The 19,268-nt window shown below is 37.3% G+C and overlaps 1 protein-coding gene across 5 annotated transcripts in view; it reads left to right on the top strand.

Moving 5' to 3' along the window:
* The window catches only part of Pds5a (PDS5 cohesin associated factor A), a 109,611-nt gene that overhangs the window by 50,065 nt on the left and 40,278 nt on the right, over positions 1-19,268 (top strand). For all 5 annotated transcript variants that reach the window (XM_042678061.1, XM_042678060.1, XM_042678063.1 and 2 more), the window contains exons 10-19: positions 329-423; positions 3,264-3,409; positions 5,337-5,488; positions 6,736-6,849; positions 8,375-8,456; positions 8,890-8,938; positions 10,479-10,618; positions 15,237-15,352; positions 16,154-16,259; positions 18,109-18,269. In XM_042678061.1, the coding sequence (XP_042533995.1) occupies positions 329-423; positions 3,264-3,409; positions 5,337-5,488; positions 6,736-6,849; positions 8,375-8,456; positions 8,890-8,938; positions 10,479-10,618; positions 15,237-15,352; positions 16,154-16,259; positions 18,109-18,269 (1,161 nt within the window). The remainder of the gene's footprint in view (positions 1-328; positions 424-3,263; positions 3,410-5,336; positions 5,489-6,735; positions 6,850-8,374; positions 8,457-8,889; positions 8,939-10,478; positions 10,619-15,236; positions 15,353-16,153; positions 16,260-18,108; positions 18,270-19,268) is intronic.

Genomic DNA, 19,268 nt, shown 5'->3' with positions numbered 1-19,268 from the left:
GCTTTATACCCAAATTTTTTAATTCTTTTAAACATTTTTCAGACTGTTTTTGTGTTCTGAATTTTTCTTGTTTTAGCATAAATGAAAAGGTCTCGGCATTTTAGGTCTACAAAATTAGTTTGGTATTGGGATTATATAGTATTCTGATTTTTACTTGTTTTAGCATGGTAAATTCAATTTTTTCAAATACTTTTTAAGTTATGTATATTTTTGCTTACTTCTGTACTTTATATTCTTTCATCAGAGCATATTAGCGGTCATAACATTTTGTTATAAACATTTACATATTGGATTATCCTTGAAGATAACTTTTATGTTCTCTATGTAGATTTAACGACATTCATGTTCCTGTGAGATTAGAAAGTGTAAAATTTGCCAGTCACTGTTTAATGAATCATCCAGATTTAGCAAAGGACCTTACAGGTAAGTTACCTGAGTTACCTGGTAGTTTATTACACATATTAATCACAAAAATAACCCATGGACTTGTACATGCCAGACAAAATACCACTGAGCTATAAACACAACCCCAGGGCTAGGAAGGTGGCTCAGTGGTAGAGCGCTTGCCTTGCATACATGAGGCCCTGGGTTCGATTCCTCAGCACCACATAAGCAGGAAAAAAAAAAAGGCTGGAAGTGGCGCTGTGGCTCAAGTGGTAGAGCACTCGCCTTGAGCTGAAAAGCTGAGGGACAGCGCCCAGGCCCAGAGTTCAGGCCCCACGACCAGACCCCTCTCCCCCCCCCCCCCCAAAAAAAAAAAAAAACCCAAAATAAATTTTTTTTTAAATTGTTATGAAAATTGTTTTGTTAGAAATTGTTATGTACAGAGGGGTTGTAGTTACATAAGTCAGGGAATATTATTTATTTTTTTGGACAATGTTACCTTGATCTCTCCTGCCAAAATAAATTTTAAATGTCCCCTGTGACTTAACTTCAGTTTCTAAATAGGATTTAATCCTTACCCCCTCTCCTTCCCTCTCTTCTCTTTCCTTCTTTCCTTTTGGTGCTGCTACTGGGGCTTGGACTCAGGATATGTGCTTGCATAGCATTTTCACTTGAGGCTGGCATTTCACCACGTGAACCATATTCAACTTTCAGCTTTTTGCTTATTAATTGGAAACAGTAGTTTCATGCATTTGTCTGCATAAGCTGGCTTTCAACTGGGATCATCAGATCTTAGCCTCCTGAGTAGGATTATAGTCGTGAGCCAGCCGCTCTTGCCCTGCATAGTTTCAAATAATTATTTTTTATGGAATGAGAAATGATTTCATTTTTATAAAATAAAATTATAACTTAAATCTTCACATTTTGGCCATTTGAAATTTTTTAGATGGGGGAGGGAAGGGATAGTGAGAGAACAACAAGGGAAGGGGTAACAGTGCTTGACAACTACTGTGCTCATTGCCTTACTCATGCATCCAACCCCTCTGTACAGCCTCTTTACAACAAGGGAAGGGGTAACAGTGCTTGACAACTACTGTGCTCATTGCCTTACTCATGCATCCAACCCCTCTGTACAGCCTCTTTACAACAAGGGAAGGGGTAACAGTGCTTGACAACTACTGTGCTCATTGCCTTACTCATGCATCCAGACCCTCTGTACAGCCTCTTTACAACAAGGGAAGGGGTAACAGTGCTTGACAACTACTGTGCTCATTGCCTTACTCATGCATCCAACCCCTCTGTACAGCCTCTTTACAACAAGGGAAGGGGTAACAGTGCTTGACAACTACTGTGCTCATTGCCTTACTCATGCATCCAACCCCTCTGTACAGCCTCTTTACAACAAGGGAAGGGGTAACAGTGCTTGACAACTACTGTGCTCATTGCCTTACTCATGCATCCAACCCCTCTGTACAGCCTCTTTACAACAAGGGAAGGGGTAACAGTGCTTGACAACTACTGTGCTCATTGCCTTACTCATGCATCCAACCCCTCTGTACAGCCTCTTTACAGTAAAATTAACTTAAAAAATATTTTAGGAACCATAGTTTGAGAAGATAAGCCTTTGAGAACATATGCCTTTTGGCATATTCACAAGTCATATCTACCAATAAACAGAAAAAGTAATTGTAAGCAGGGTGCTAGTGACACTAGCCTATAATCCTAAGCTACTCAGGAGGGCTGAGATCTGAGGACAGCAATTTGAAGCCAGCTGGGGCAGGAATGTCTGAAACTTTATTTTTTTATTTTGTCAGTCCTGGAGTTTGAATTCAGGGCCTGGGCACTGTCCCTGAGATTCTTTTTGCAGCTTAGCACTCTACTGCTTGAGCCACAGCACTACTCCTGGCTTTTTTTCTGTGTATATGGTACTGAGGAATGGAACCCAGGGCTTCATGCATGCTAGGCAAGCACTCTATCACTAAGCCACATTCCCAGCCCTCTGTGAGACTTTTATCTCCAATAAACTACTTAGAAAAATACAGGAGAGTTGATTTGGCTGAAGTGATAGAACGCAAGCTTTGAGCACAAAGAAGCTCAGGGATACTACCCAGCACTGGCAAAAAGCATTTATCTTCTGGAAAAGTGATGACATTTTGATTAGACTAGAATTATTTATTCTTCAGTTAAACCATTTGAACCTACCTATTGGATAGTACCAAATAGGTTTCCTTTTTGGTTTTAATTTGTGTGATAAGTTGCCGAAGAATGTGTTACAGTTGTATTATACTCAATTTTATATCAATCACTTATCACCTAACTTCTTATCATTTTTCTGTATTTCTTTTTACGTCTTTTAGTTGTAACAAATTCCAAATAAATCAAATAGTGTGTTATTTCACTTTTTCACTAAAATGCATTCTTTCTTAATATGTACTATGAGCCTGGTATAGCACTGGCTTACGCCTATAATCCTGGCTACATAGGAAGCTGAGATGTGAGGATCATGTTTCAGAGCCAGCCTGGGCAGGAAAGTCTATAAGACTCCAGTTATTTAGCAAGAAAGCCATAAGTGGTGCTGTGGTTCAAATGGTAGAGCACTAAAATAGCCCAGGGACAGTACCCAGGTCCTGAGTTCAAGCCCAATACCAGCACCAAAACAAAACAAGACAAAACAAAAAAACAACAACAAAACTGTACTATACAGACATAAGGAGTTTCTTACTATCACAGAGTACTTACTACTACATTAAAATGATTTTCATTTTGTGCAACATTTTATACAGTTTGAATTTGGACAAAAACTTAAAGCATTATTCTTCTGTCATTCTGAATCATGACAAATTACCTAACATTTACCTTAAGTTTATTTTTCCTTATAGAATATTTGAAGGTTAGATCACATGATCCAGAAGAAGCTATTCGTCATGATGTCATTGTTACTATAATAACAGCTGCCAAAAGAGATCTTGCCTTAGTAAATGACCAGCTACTTGGCTTCGTAAGAGAAAGGACACTGGATAAACGGGTAAAGTGTTAGGACTTTTATTCTTTCCTAACTTACTGTGTTTAAATTGTTTGCTAAATGAATTCATTATTTTCTTTTTTTTTTTTTTTGGGTCCGGTCGTGGGGCCTGAACTCTGGGCCTGGGCGCTGTCCCTCAGCTCTTCAGCTCAAGGCTAGCACTGTACCACTTGAGCCACAGCGCCACTTCCAGCTTTTTTCTTTTTTTTTTTTTGCTTATGTGGTGCTGAGGAATCGAACCCAGAGCCTCAGGCATGCAAGGCAAGCGCTCTACCACTGAGCCACCTTCCCAGCCCCGAATTCATTATTTTCTATAATAAAAACCATTATTCTTGTGGAGTGTGGTGGCTCATGCCTATACTCCTCAGGTGGCTGAGATCTGAGGATCATAGTTTGAATCCAGCTCAGATAGATAAGAGACACTGTTAACTCCAATTAGTCTGCAGAAAGCTAGAACAGTGGAGTTGTTTGAAGTGGTATAGTGCCAGACATGAGCAAAATGCAGAATGATAGGTTGAGACCCTGAGTATAAGCCCTGGTGTGATAAGTGTACTCACACATACACACAGAAGCATTATTCTGTAACATTAGTTATAGTTTTTCTATGTAAAACTAAGATTACTAACTATTAAATTCTGAGTTTTAGGTTTCCTAGGTATTCCTTTTTTTTTTAAGCAAGATACTAACACATTGTTCAGGTTGCCTTTGAACTTACTGTATAGGCAAAGTTGATATCAAACTTGTGAGCTTCCTTGCACCACTTCGGTTTTCTGGTGGTTTATTGGAGATAAGAGTCTCACAGACTTGGCTCCGGGGCTGGCTTTGAAGATCTTTGCCTCCTGAGTCAGCTAGGATTACTGGTATGAGCCACCAGTGCCTGCCTCTTTTTTGTCTCCCCCCGTAATTGTATAAAGGGACTTCGTTGTGTGTGTGTGTTTTTTTTTTTTTTGTCTGTCATGGGGCTTGAACTCTGAGCTTGGGTGCTGTCCCTGCGCTCTTCAGCTCAAGGCCAGTGCTCTACCCCTTCAGCTACAGTGCCATCCAGTTTTCTAGTGGTTTATTAGAGATAGGAGTCTCACGGTCTTTCCTGCCCGGGCTGGGTTTGAACCTTGATCCTCAGATCTCAGCCTCCTGAGTAGCTAGGATTACAGGCATGAGCCACCGGCGCCCAGCTTTCATTGTGCTATTTACAACATGGAATCCTAGTGTATTTTACCAACTAACACAGTACCTGAATTTCCCTTTGAATCTACCATGTAAATGGAATAAATTCTTTCTAACTGTTGCTTTGATTCTTGATAATGAATTTTTTTTGGGGGGGGGTCAGTCGTGGATCTTGAACTCTGGGCCTGGGCACTGTCCCTTAGCTTTTCAGCTCAAGGCTAGCACTCTACCACTTGAGCCACAGCGCCACTTCCAGCCATTTCTGTTTATGTGTTGGTGAGGAATCGAACCCAGGGCCTCATGCATGCAAGGCAAGCACTCTACCACCGAGCTATCATCCCAGCTTCAATTTTTTTCTTCTTATTCTGGGGTGGTACTAAAACAGACTAAATCATCCTATATGTTAAAGCCCTGATTTACAGAGTGATTTTATATATATTTTTTTAAATTTGTAATCACATCTAAAACTTGGCCAGTATGTTTTTAGAGGGAATCAAATGAAATAATCTATAACATTTACTGTTGCTTTGAGAGAAATAAAAAATTGGTAATATCTATGGCAGCTTGGATCTATTTATACAAACTAAAGTAGTCTCATTTCCAAGTAAGAACATTGAAAGTAATTGGTAATTTTGTAAAAGCTGCTTAAAAAATATTCTTCTACAATATATTTCTACATAAAATTGTTTGTTCTAACTGGTGAAGCCTTAGCAGTGTTTGCAGATTAGTATAAAGATTGTTATCTAATGAATGTTATATTTTCTAGTGGCGAGTAAGAAAAGAAGCTATGATGGGTCTGGCACAACTTTATAAAAAATACTGTCTTCATGGTGAAGCAGGAAAGGAAGCTGCAGAGAAAGTCAGCTGGATAAAGGACAAACTTCTACATATTTATTATCAGAACAGCATTGATGACAAGTGAGTCTTAATATGTTGGTTAAAACCTTAATGTAATCTGCTTTTCACTTGTGTTGTCTATTTCAGTTTTAAATAATTTGTTTCTAAGTTAGCAGTTATTTCTGCATATTTATACATTGTATATTTAAGTAAGACCCTGTTTATGATTGAATAGTAACCTAATAGTGAAATAAACATGGACTTTGGAGGTATACTAGAGACTAAAGTTTTATTCTGCCCCTTACAATTTAGAATGTAATTCCTGTGTCTGTTTTATATAAAAGTGAAAAATAATAATGCCTTCCTTACTGGATTTTCATGAGGATTAAATAAATATAAAGCATCATGGTGCAGTTCCCATAATAATAAGCACTGATAATTTATTTTTGCATTACAATCTCTACCAATCAAAGAAATACTGATTTGCTTTCATTTTATGATTCTATTTTGTATTATACTAATAACCTTTGGTTGTTACGAAATACTTTGCAATGTTTCATTGAATTGAAATTGCTTAGTTATCACTGGATATATATTCCATTGGTTAAATGAAAAGCTTTTGTTCTCTTATTCCACTGATAATGAGTAGTATATTTAAAGCAAGCAGGAAGAATATTCCACTGTTGATAAGGAAGAAAAAAACAATGTGCACATTTTTCAGGAAATAACGGAAAATAAATTCTTCTGTTTTTACTACATGAAGGATGGAAAAGGAACAAATTATAATTGGAGGAAGTTAGTGTGTTTCTTGAGAATTACCTTTACCTGGAACCATACCTTTGTATGTAGTCTTACCTAATTTACTGGAGTTCTAGACTTCTAAGAATTGGATGTGACAGCCTAACTTTCTATATTTAAGAATAATATTCAGGAGGCTGAGATCTGAGGATCAAGGTTGGAAGCCAGCCCAGGTTTCCAATAAACTTCCAAAAAAGCCTGAAATGGAGCTCCAAGTGGTAGAGCACTGTGTCCTGAGCAAAAATCTCAGGGACAGCTCCTAAGCCCTGAGTTCAGACCCAGAAGCAGTGCATGTGCGTGCGCATAAACACACACTCAAAATAATACTTTACAATTCTAGAGCAAATGTTTCATAATCATAGATGATAGTGTAAATAAAGCCACAGTACAAACTGTAAATCTTCCAGCTAAAGGAACTGATCATTGTATATGTGCCTGTGACTACGACTACTGGTGTACTTTAAAATGGCTAAAATGACTATGGCCTCTAAATTAATTATATTTTTGGGGGTTATTTTGTTGTTTTCTAGACTGTTAGTAGAGAAAATTTTTGCCCAGTATCTTGTTCCCCACAACCTGGAAACAGAAGAAAGAATGAAATGCTTATATTATTTGTATGCTAGTTTGGATCCAAATGCTGTAAAGTAAGTTACTTCCAAATGACTGATTCATTTTCTTATGTGAATTTTGTTTTTTATATTAGAAAAATATTATTACTTATATATGTAGAAATAGTGTGTTGTTATATGTCCCTGGCTAACCTTAAACTCAGGATAGCCCATACTGACCTCAGGCTTGGTGATACTGTTAGCACAGTCTGCAAAACACTGAAATTTTAGGCATGAACCATTGTACCTGGGCAAAAAAGAATAAGAAATTAACACTACTGCAGTTAAAATGTTTTTTATGTTTCACCTTCCTGTAGTTACATATTTAGTTATTATATCTCTAGTCTCTTGATCTGGAGCCATGTTTAATCTTTGCTTTGCTTTTATGTGTTTTGGAAGAGTTTGCAGACAGGCAATTGTTTTATGTCATATGGTCTCAATTTGGATTCTCCCAATGTTTCCTTATTCTTAGACCAGAGGTAGGGAACTTTTTTTTTGAACCATGGGCCATTTATATCAGCAGAAGAGGGCCATATGAGTACAGGCTAATGGTCTCAATCAGCTGACAAGCATATTTGTCTCTCATTATGTACCAGATCATTTAGAGGGCTTTATACAGCCTGTGGACTGATTTTCCCCACCCATGTCTTACACTATATCATATCTTTTTAGCAGAAATTCTGTGAAGATAATCTTATATTCCTGATATACCACATCAGCAGATGTTAACTATTTTAAAGTTTTGCAAATGAGTGATAATTCTGACTCCTGGTGGCAAAAACAATCCTGGTTTACTGTTTTTATCAGCCACTGTATGTATCTGTCCCAAGTATTCAGATACAATAGCTTTCTACAAGTGCTCTTTGTAACCCTGAATGTATGGAGAGGATCTGAGAAAAGGAAGTTAATGTTTATAGGGAAAAGAGAATAAAATAAAAACCATTTAAAGTGTTTTTTTTTAATGTACTCATTACATGACTTCTGGAAATGATAATTCCCTCTATGCATCACCTTAATAACAAAAAACTTACATTTAAAAATAAGTGTTTTTCTGGAATCTACATCATTATAAGATACCTTATTTTTCATGGTTCAAACCCTTGATACAGGATTATCCCTATACCTGTCCCTTGCCTTCTGCTTCTTGTCTGATAGACAACCATTCCCACTCTGTACTTGAGGCATGTATATGCCACACATTTAGACATTTTATCTTTCCTGGTCTAGAACTCTGTAGCTGCCTTTGTTTATGACAACTTTCAAAAAATTGTTTGTTTACCTGGCAAGATCTTACTGACTTGTGAACTCTCTCTCAGTGGTAGAGTTCTTTCCTAGCATTCATGAGGCTTTGGATTTGAATCCCAGCACAGCGTTCACTGAAAACTAAAAAATTCCTTTTATGAAAACCCTTATATTTGTACTTAAATCCTAATAAGTTGTTTCTTAAAAACTTTTATGTGGATGTACAAAAGTAGTGTTTCCATATCAACAATAAGAAAAGTTATATTCAATTAATGTATTCTTTTTTTATTAATGTATGCTTATATTTTTAACTTTATAGAGCTCTCAATGAAATGTGGAAGTGTCAGAACATGCTTCGGAGTCATGTACGGGAACTATTGGATTTGCACAAGCAGCCTACTGTAGGTTCCTGAATGGTTTAAGTCATCAATTATTTGCAGTGTTCATTTTTTTTCTTTTTTTTTTTTTGCCAGTCCTGGGGCTTAAACTCAGGGCCAGGGCACTGTCCTTGAGCTTCTTTTTGCTCAAGGCTAGCTAGCACTCTGCTACCTGAGCCACAGCGCCACTTCTGGCTTTTCTGTGTATGTGGTACTGAGGAGTCAAACCCAGAGCTTCCTGCATGGTTTACCAAATTTGGTTTCTGTCTTTCTTGCTCAGGCTAACATCTCAGCCTCCTGAGTAGCTAGATTACAGGCGTAAGCCACCAGCGCCAGGCTTATACATTGTGATTTTTAAGTATGACCCACATTGCACAGTAATGAGAGTTGATTTTTCTTGGAGAAATTTATTACTGCATATGACACCTTGTTCTTCTGTTTCTGTTTTAAATTTCAGTCAGAGGCTAACTGTTCTGCCATGTTTGGGAAACTGATGACCATAGCAAGTGAGTATATTTAGTTATCAGTAAATATATAATGAATATCAAAATCCATTAATTTATCCAATATGAATGAAATTTTTCAAAAACTAATTCTGTACAATGGAAGGAGTAATATTTATGGAGAAGGAGTATACTTAAAAACTGACTGGTTGAATAGAAACCCCTTTGTACAACTGCTTATTATAAGTTAATAAAAAAGAAATGTAATCCTTATCTTGATTGCATTTATATTTGTCTGATTTTTCTCTTTAATTGCTTAGTATTTTTAAAATTTTTATTGTAATTATTAGGGTGGTGTTCAAAAGGGTTACCACTTCATAAGTCAGTAATGAGTACTTTTTTTTTTTTTTGGTCAGTTGTGGGGCTTGAACTCAGGGCCTGGGAGCTGTTCGTGAGTTTTTTGCTCAAGGCTAACACTAGCACTTTGAGCCCCCAGCTCTACTTCTGGTTTTCTGGTGGTTTATTGGAGATAAGAGGATACAGGTGGACCTATTGCAACAATGAGATGTACAAGTTGTTATGTCAAAAAACAAACTTTATAACTTTGGTGGGGGGGGATGACAAAGGAGGAGGCAACAATGCTTGATAAGAAATGTACTCATTATCTTGCCCATGTAATTGTAACACCTCTATTCGGTATTTTCACAATTTTTTTACAAAAAAGCTCACAGACTTTTCTGCCCCAGGCTAGTTTTGAACCATGATCCTTAAATACCAGCCTCCTGAGTAGCTAGTATAACAGGCCTGAGCCCTGCAAGTACAATTATTTTTTAATAGTATCACCCTTTCACTTGCTGGTCTAGGCGTGCTGTCCCTGAGCTGCATTTTGCTCAAAGCTAGTGCTCTACCACTTGAGCCACTGTGCCACTCCCAGCTTTTTCTGAGAAGTTTATTTAGAGATGAAAGTCTTACAGACTTTCCTGACCAGGCTGGCTTCTATCTCAGCCTCCTGAGAAGCTAGGATTACAGGTGTGAACCATTGGTGTCTGGCTATCCCTTCGCTTTTTAAAAATGTATGTTGATTGATTGATTGATTCCCAGTCCTGGGGCTAGAACTCTGGGCTAGACACTGTCCTTGAGCTTCTTTTGCTCAAGGCTGGCACTTGAGCCACAGCACCACTTTCTGGCTTTTTTCTGTGTATATGGTGCTGAGGAATTGAATCCAGGGCCTCATGCATGCGAGGCAAAGACTCTAACCCTAAGCCACATTCCCAATCCCTCCCTCCCCCACTTCACTTTTAAAGAAGCTTACTTTTTATTTAAAGTTTTTCTTTTTTTTTCTTTTTCGGTCTTGGGGCTTGGGCGCTGTCCCTGCGCTCTTCAGCTCAAGGTGAGCGCTCTACCACTTGAGCCACAGCACCACTTCCTGTGTTCTGAGTGGTTTATTAGAGATAAGAGTCTCATGGCCTTTCCTGCCTGGGCTGGCTTTGAACCGCAATCCTCAGATCTCAGCACCCTGAATAGCTAAGATTATAGGCATGAGCCACTGGTGCTTGGCTAGTAGTTTTTCTTTACTAATATTTCTTTATTCTTAATTTTGTAGAGAATTTGCCTGACCCTGGGAAAGCACAAGATTTTGTGAAGAAATTTAACCAGGTTCTTGGTGATGATGAGAAACTACGGTCTCAGTTGGAGTTACTTATCAGCCCAACCTGTTCATGCAAACAGGCAGATGTTTGTGTGGTTAGTAAATGATATTTTTACTTTCAGTTATAGAAATATTTCATTAAAACCTTTTTTACATTCACTGCTTGTGTAAACAAAATTGTGAGGATTTGGTTACTTAACCGTGTATCTGTGTTCAACTTAGTTCTCTTGACTATACACTCTTGACTATGTACGCTCCAATTACAGATCTAACTAACAGATTTGCCTAAGCCCAAGAAACTGTTTTTAGGAATTGAACAAGATAAAGAGTTTTGTATCTAGTGGACACTCACTGAATGAATGCAAGAGTTTTCTAAATGCTTTTTGTGCATGCATTTATTTTCTTATGTATTGACATGAAATAACCTGTCAACAGATTACCTATCTAAATGTCTGTGTATGTGGTTTCACTTACAGATAAGGCAAATTCCTATGTAAACTTTTGTCCTCATTCTGTTCTTGGACTCCTTATTTTGTAGAAAACCATGAAACTGTCAAGAAAGAAAACTTCATCTGTTCATTTATTCAGCATTTTAAGAGACAGGGTCCTAGGTTTGAATTCAGCTTTACCATTTACTACCAATGTGACCTTTAGTAAGTTACTCAATTTTTTTGAGCTTGTTTTTCTCACCTATATATGCTAACAATCTCTTAGGATTTTATATATACTATACTATTTCCTAATGTATGGTCCTGGATTGAATTACACTATATACCTTATAGTATTCATACATGATCCATATTATTTTGGCACCAGGCTTACAGAGATCAATAAGAGAAGGATAGTTATTTTATGCCTACCTCTGCCTGCTGTATAGCATGCCTTCACATCTTTCTTTTTCTTTTTCTTTTTTCTTTTTTGTCACTTGTGGAGCTTGAAGTCAGGGGTCTGGGTGCTGTCCCTGAGTTCTTTTTTCTCAAGACTGGTTAGCATTCTAATGCTGTGAGCCACAGTACCACTTCCAGTTTTCTGGTGGCTAGTTGGAAATAAAGAGTACCACAGACTTTCCTGCCTGGCCTGGCTTTGAACCATGATCTTCAGATCTCAGCCTCCTGAGTAGCTAGGATTACAGATGTGAGCTACCCACCTGGTGTGGCTTGTTTGGTAGGATCTTCACTACCTTTTTGTCCATGTTGGCCTTGGGGCACAATTTTTTCTCTGGCTCCCAAGTAGCTGGGATTATAGGTATGCCACATCTGATAACATTTAAAGAAAGATTTTATTTGCTCTCTTTGCTTTTTGAGTTTCATATTATTATCCTACAGAAAAATCTATTATACATACATGCTTATATACATATACTTTTAAAAATTATCTTCAAATGATAAGAATTTTAACTTAACATGCTTGTTTATATGTACAATGCTTCTCGATCATTGTGACTTCTTTCATCATCCACATGCCCACTTGTAAAGTGTCTAGTACCATTATCACATATGTACATTGTGGATTATGACTGCTTGCCATTCCTCTCCATTTGTCTGCCTACTGTTGGAATTCTAGAGTAAAATAGCTTGAAAATACCCAAGTGATATTTGTCAGACTAGAAATGTAAAATACATATGTAAAACAGATGATTTGACCAATATAATCCTGAAATTATTGTATAAGTTATACAGTGCCAAGAAGTTCTTTCTGGTTTTAGAAATCAGGGAAATGCAGCCATATTGCATGCCTATAATCCAAAGCAGGAACATTAATAGTTGGAGGCCAGTATAAGCTATATAGCATGAGTCTGTCTCCAAAAACGAAATAAACAGCTTCGTGCCTTTGTCCAGAATACCTCTCATTATTCTTCCTTTTCCCATGGGCTACTTAACGTTAGTTATATATTTTCTCTTATATCTTTGTTCTGATGTACAAGCCAGGCTGGGCACTTGTACACCTGTAATCCTAGTTACTCAGGAGGCTGAGATCTGCTGATTGAAAACCAGCCTGGGCAGACAAGTTTGTGAGACTGTGATCTCCAGTTAACTACCAAGAAGACAGAAGTGGAAGTGTGGCTCAAGTGGTAGAGTGCTAGCCTTGAGCACAAAACTCAGGGGAAGTACCCAGACTCTTGGTCTCAGGACCAGCACCAAAAAACAAGCACATGTGGCATATGTGTATAATCTTAGCTACTCAGGAATCTGAGATCTGAGTATGACAGTTCAAAACCAACCTGGGTAAGAAAGTCTGTGAAACTTACCTCCAATTAACCATAAAAGTTAGAAGTAGAGCTGAGGCTCTGAGGCTCAAGTAGGAGGCTGCTAGTCTTGAGCAACAAATCTCAGGGACATGTGTCTAAGCTCTTGAGTTCAAGCCCAAGGGCTGACACAGTAAGAAAGAGGGAGGAGAGAGTAAGGAGAAAAAAACATAAATGCAAATTTTAGTCTATAATATTGTATAATTTTGATCCCATCTTTCAGGGATTCATTCACTTCACCAGAGATGGACATTTTTCAGTAATAGAATTTATAGAACGTAACTCTACTAGTTCCCTTTTGTATTCCAAGTTCTATTTTTGAAAAATTTTTAGGAAACTATTTTTAGCAAGGCATATTAATAGAGACATACTAGGTATGTGTGTGTGTGCATGTATGTAGTGATGACTGTGCAAGAGGGTTTGTAATATTATATTTCATTTTGACTTTAGGTTTTATGTATCTACATATAGGTTCTATAAAAGGACAGCTGTGCTTGCTGGTTTATATTGCTTTGCTTTCCTATGATAGCTACTTCCAAATTTTAAGGTTTTCTAAGAAGTTTAACATTTAGTAAGATAGTCCTGAATCTGTGCCACTTAATACCATGTTAGTCAGTAAGTAAATATTTCTGAACTTGACATTCTTTATAGTGATTTTGAGGCTAGCCAGGGCTACAGTAACTACATTTTGTCTGGGGCAGGAGGGACACCTGCCTATAGGATTATTCTTAGGAAGTTCAAATATTGTCACTTGATCATATGTCCTCCCTCCAACATGTCCATCCTGTTACAGTTCACTACATAACGTAGTGTTTCAGATGATAGTATTGTTAACAGTTTCTCACTCATCTTATAGGTTAGATGAAAAACACACATATACTTTGATAAACAATACAGTGTGATAAGTACGCTAGTAGAATCATATGCTTTGGTAATGCAGAAGTGCATCACTCATTCTAGTTAAGATTGGGCATCAGAAGAAATGGTGTAAGTATATAAGATGAACAGGGGTGGCCTCTGAGTTGAGTTGAGATGTTTGGGACTTAAGATTTAGCATAGTTAAATATCCTTGAGAAGATTGGAAGGAATACTTGTTAGGATTTTTGTTGTTTTGTGCCGTTTCTGGAGATTGAAGGTCAGGGTCTGGGCTGTGTCCCTTGAGATTTTTTTTATGCTCAAGGCTAATGTTCTTCCACTTGATACAGCTCCACTTTCAACTTTTTAGTAATTAATTGGAGATGAGTCTCACCAACTTTCCTGCTTGGGCTGATGTCGAACTGCGACCCTCAGATTTCAGCCTCCTTAATAGCTAGGATAATATGATTCACTGGAGCCCAGCTGATTGCCCCTTCCACTGCTCTGTATTTCAGTGAGAATGATGTACATGATACTTCAGTCTAAGAGTTAAGCCTTTGGGAATTCCTTATGAGAAATTAGTGTGCCTTTCAGATTCTAGCTGTAAATTGTACATACTAATATTACCCCCCCCCCATTGGAATTATTTTAATTGGTTAAGGAGAAAATGTATGACAGGGATTAATGTACATAGGAAGTGATTCTTTCTTTAAAAAATGAAAGTTTAACTATACAAGAATGACTTATTTTTTAACTATATTAAGAATTTAAGAGACGGGAGCCAGTGGCTCATGCCTGTAATCCTAGCTACTCAGGAGGCTGAGATCTGAGGATTGTGGTTCAAAGTCAGCCCAGGCAGGAAAATCCATGAGACTCATCTCCAATAAACCACTAGAAAACTGGAAATGGCACTGTGGCTCAAGCGGTAGAGTGCTCACCTTGAGCTGAAGAGCACAGGGACAGCGCCCAAGCCCAGAGTTCAAGCCCCACGACCGGTCCAAAAAAAAAAAAATTAACCAGAGACTAGATACAGTTCCTTATGGAATACCTAGGAATAATTTGATGGTCAGATTATTAATAATTAAAATTCTAGAGGCAGAAGTTTGCAGTTCTCACTTATTCCTGGACAATTTCCTCTAGAACTTTTCAGTATTTCCCTATCCTACCCTTTTCTTTGAAACCAGGTCTCTCTATGGTTGTCCAGATTGGTCTCAAGTAGTTTTTCATGAGCTGAAGCAAGAAGCTAAATAGCTAGAACCAAAAATATGTGACATTGTGTCTTGCTAAAAGAAAACACAAGATTTCATCAAATTCTAAAATAACAAGAAACAAAACATTCATGAGGATATATGTTTCAAAAATAATACATTTAAAAGATTTTCTAAGCAATTTCATGGACGAAATAAAAGCAAAAATCACTACAAAATCTCATTCCCTTCTGTTCTCTACTATCCAGATTTTCCATTCATTACTGAAAGTATGAATTTTAATGTGGGTCTAAAAGAGAAAAATGCTTTATTCAGGTTTTAAGTCTTTAATTTTTTATACAGTATTTTTATTTGGAAAAAACATGGAAGTAAATTATACTCAAAGTAACTCTTTTCTTTCTATAGAGAGAAATAGCTCGGAAACTTGCGAATCCTAAGCAACCAACTAATCCTTTTCTAGAGATGGTCAAATTTCTGTTGGAACGAATTGCACCTGTACATATTGATTCAGAAGCTATAAGGTAAGCTAGGGAATAAACATACTAAAAAACAATTTTCATCTTAAGCTACAATATTGTAAGTTTAAATTTTGGAACATTACAAAGAACATTACAATAGACATTCCTGTGAACCTCTCCTAGTGGCAATGAAACAGTTTTCATCTTATATGGCTTTTTATGGTGCTTTGTATTATTTAAGTTTTTGGCCAGCCAGACACCAGTGGTTTATTCTTATAATTGTAGCTATTCAGGAAGCTGTGACAAAACTGAGGATTGAAGTTTCAAAACAGCCCAAGAGACTCTTACCTCCAGTTAACCAGGAAGAAGCCAAACTGGAAGTGTGGCTCAAGTGATAGTGCTAGCCTTGAGTTAGCAAGCTTAAAGCCCTTAATTTAAGCTCCTGTATCTGTCAAAGACGAATTCTTTCTTGAGGGAGGGAAATAGCTTAAGGGACAAAATGCCTACCTATCAAGCATAAGACTTTAGTTTAAACCACCTTAAAAAATTATGTATATTTCTGTTCTATATATGCTCATTAAAGAAAATCCAATTCAGGGACAGTGAGTCTCTCCTATAATCCTAACTGCTCAAGAGGCTTTGAGGATTGTGGTTCAAAGCCAGCCCAGGCAGGAAAGTTTGTGAGACTCCAGTTAACCAGTAAAAAGTGAAACTGTAGTTCAAGTGTGGTAGAATACTTGCGTGAAAAAGCTCAGGGATAGCACCAAGGTCTTATGCCCCAGAACTGACATGCAGGAAAAAAGATTGTAATTATTATTTTTTTGATCTAGTAGTCTTACTAATTTATACTTTTTTTTTTAATAGTGCACTAGTAAAATTGATGAATAAATCAATTGAGGGGACTGCAGATGATGAAGAGGAGGGTGTAAGTCCAGATACTGCTATTCGTTCAGGACTTGAACTTCTTAAGGTATTTTTGAAACAGTTTTATTTCCATTTATTTCCATAGAGTCATGATTTACATTCCCTTTAGGATATAAAGGAGTCATGTTGATTTCATTGGAGAATTTCAAAATTCTAAAATTTTGGGGTAAAATATTTTATCAATAGAATACAGTGTAACCATATGTGGAGATGCAGCAATGAAATATCTACCCCCTCTGAACTAAAGTAAAATAATAGTAGTAGAAGTTTTAAAAAATATTTTTAAGCATTCTAATGTTATTGCCTTACATTATAAATATTTCTGTATTTTCCTGTTTGATTCATTTGTGTTTATGCTATGGTTGGGACAGTTTATGCTAACTAATCTCTTTCCAAAGAACCAGCAATTGACGCCCCATTAGAATGGTTATATGACAACACCTAATTGGTTAGGAGTTTTAAAACAATTCATAATCATAATACATGGAAAAGAATTCAAAAGAATTAGGAATATTCAGATGATTCAATTTCATGGTTTAATTTGAGAAAAGTGCTACTTTAGGACATAGTGGGAGAAAACATGGGTTATCAGAGGAGCAGGAAGGTGTCTTTTTTACCAGATACTAAATATAATAGCTCTTCCATTGAATTGAGCAATAAGTTATTGAAGTAGAGGTAACAAAAGTTGAAGAGAAACCAGGTCAATGTTCGGTAGAAAAGAAAGTGACCAGATTATACTGAGATGATCTTAATTATTTCTTTCAAGTTTTTTGTCAGTCCTGGAGCTTGATCTCAGGGCCTGGGTGCTGTCCCAGATCTGCTTTTGCTCAAGGCTAGAGCTCTACCACTTAAGCCACAGCACCACTTTTGGCTTTTTTTTTGAGAATGTGGTACTGAGGAATTGTAGGCAAGCACTCTTACCACTAAGCCGCTTTCCCAGCCCACATACATCCTTTTTATGTTGTTTTGGGGTTGTGTTTTGTGAACTTTTCTCTCTTTGGTTGCTTTATTTATTTATTTTCCTTTTTCTTTTTTCGTGTGTGTGTGTGTGTGTGTGTGTGTGTGTGTGTGTGTGTGTGTGTGTGTGTGTGTGTGTGTGTGTGTGTGTGTGTGTGTGTGTGTGTGTTAGACAAGTTCTCGCCACATGACCGAGGGTAGCTTGGAACTTATTTATTTTTGTCAGTCGTGGGGCTTGAACTCTGGGCCTGGGCACTGTTCCTCAGCCCTTCAGCTCAAGGTGAGCACTCTTATTACTTGAGCCACAGCACCACTTTGGTTTTCTGAGTGGTTTATTGGAAATAAGAGTCTCATGGAGTTTCCTACTAGGGTTGGCTTTGAACTGCAATCCTCAGATCTTAGCCTCTTGAGTAGCTAGGATTATAGACGTGAGCCACCTGCACCCAGCTAGGATATATTTTTATACTTGTAATTAAAACTTTATAATGGGTTTGAAGCCAGCCTGGGCAGAGAAGTCTGTGAGACTCTTATCTCCAATAAATTACTCAGAGAAAGCCAGAAGTGGCATTGTAGCTCAAGTGATAAGAGTGCTAGCCTGGAGCACAAAGAGGCTCAGGGACAGCACCCAGGCCCTGAGTTCCAGCTCCAGAACAGGTAAAAAAAAACAAAAAATAAAAAAAACTTTACAATGATGATTTCTTTGTTGATAGTTAACTATGAGTGAACTTTAGGTGGTAGATTTTGCTTAACTAATTTCTATTTAGATTATTTTTTGACACTAAAATAAATGGAAGCTTTATTTATATCACACAAAGATTGAGTCATTAAATGTGAAGCTTTTACTTTAAATAAATATTCCCATACTGAAATATACCTAATTCTTTTATAATGGATTAGAACAGTTGTCTATACTCCTAAAGCTACATCTATTCCTCCAGGTTCTGTCTTTCACACATCCTACCTCGTTCCACTCTGCAGAGACATATGAGTCCTTGTTACAGTGCCTAAGAATGGAGGATGACAAGGTAGCAGAAGCTGCAATACAAATCTTTAGAAATACAGGCCACAAAATAGAAACAGACCTTCCCCAGATCCGATCGTGAGTATATACCTCAGTTGAGGTGTTTTATTTGTCCCCTGCCTTACTCCATTACCATTAGATTGCAGTACCTTTTTCTTAATAACTTGGTTACAAACTTAATAGCTGCTACCTTCTTGTACTACCAGGTTAAAAGAACAAGCATTCAACTGATGCTTTATAGGTATTTATTAGCTAGTTACTTATTTTGAAGTAGCATTACTCATAAAAATGAAGAACATTGTTGGATGAGCATTATAGTATAACTAGTTGGGAGATGAGTTACAAAACCTATTTTTAAAAAACATTTGGTTTTGCGTAGGCTGTTCTAGGCAGAAACACTGAAAAGGACAAATGAATGATGAGGCTCAAGTGAGTGGTAAGGTATCTGCCTAGCAACTATAAAACCCTGAAAAAGATGCAGTACAGAGAAAAAAAGAGAAGACGAGTTCAGTTCAGTAGTTTGGTATGTTTTCACTTGGTATCTTTTTTTTTTTGGCTGCTGGTCGTGGGGCCTGAACTCTGGGCCTGGCCTCTGTCTCTCAGCTCTTCAGCTCAAGGCTAGTGCTCTACCTCTACCACTTGAGCCACAGTGCCACTTCTGGCCTTTTCTGCTTATGTGGTGCTGAGCAGTCAAACCCAGGGCCTCATGCGTGGAAGGCAAGCACTCTACCACTGAGCCGTGTTCCCAGCCCTCACTTGGTATCTTAGGGTCCAACTTTTCCTGAGTGTTTCTATTTAGATTTAAAATACATTAGAGACATTTTTTAAAGGAAAAACAGTGCTAATTTCTGTTGAATCATATTTTCATGCTCAAGAAAAATGTAAATTATAAAAAACAAGTTTTTTCTCATAGGATAATACAAGTAGACTCCTGAAGTTTTAAGCTTGTGAGCTAATATGTAAAGTAATTCAATATTTACTGTACAGTCTCTTTACTCTGCTCTGTAGTAGTTAATACAAAGTAATTAACCTATCAATCAATTCTTTCCAGGAGTTGATAGTTTCGTGATAATTTTT

This window comes from Dipodomys spectabilis, unplaced genomic scaffold (assembly GCF_019054845.1).
Source record: "Dipodomys spectabilis isolate Male_0828 unplaced genomic scaffold, ASM1905484v1 ptg000043l, whole genome shotgun sequence".
Taxonomy (NCBI): Eukaryota; Metazoa; Chordata; class Mammalia; order Rodentia; family Heteromyidae; genus Dipodomys; species Dipodomys spectabilis.
The sequence above is the reverse complement of the archived record's forward strand: the minus strand, read 5'-3'. Positions and strand labels throughout refer to the sequence as shown.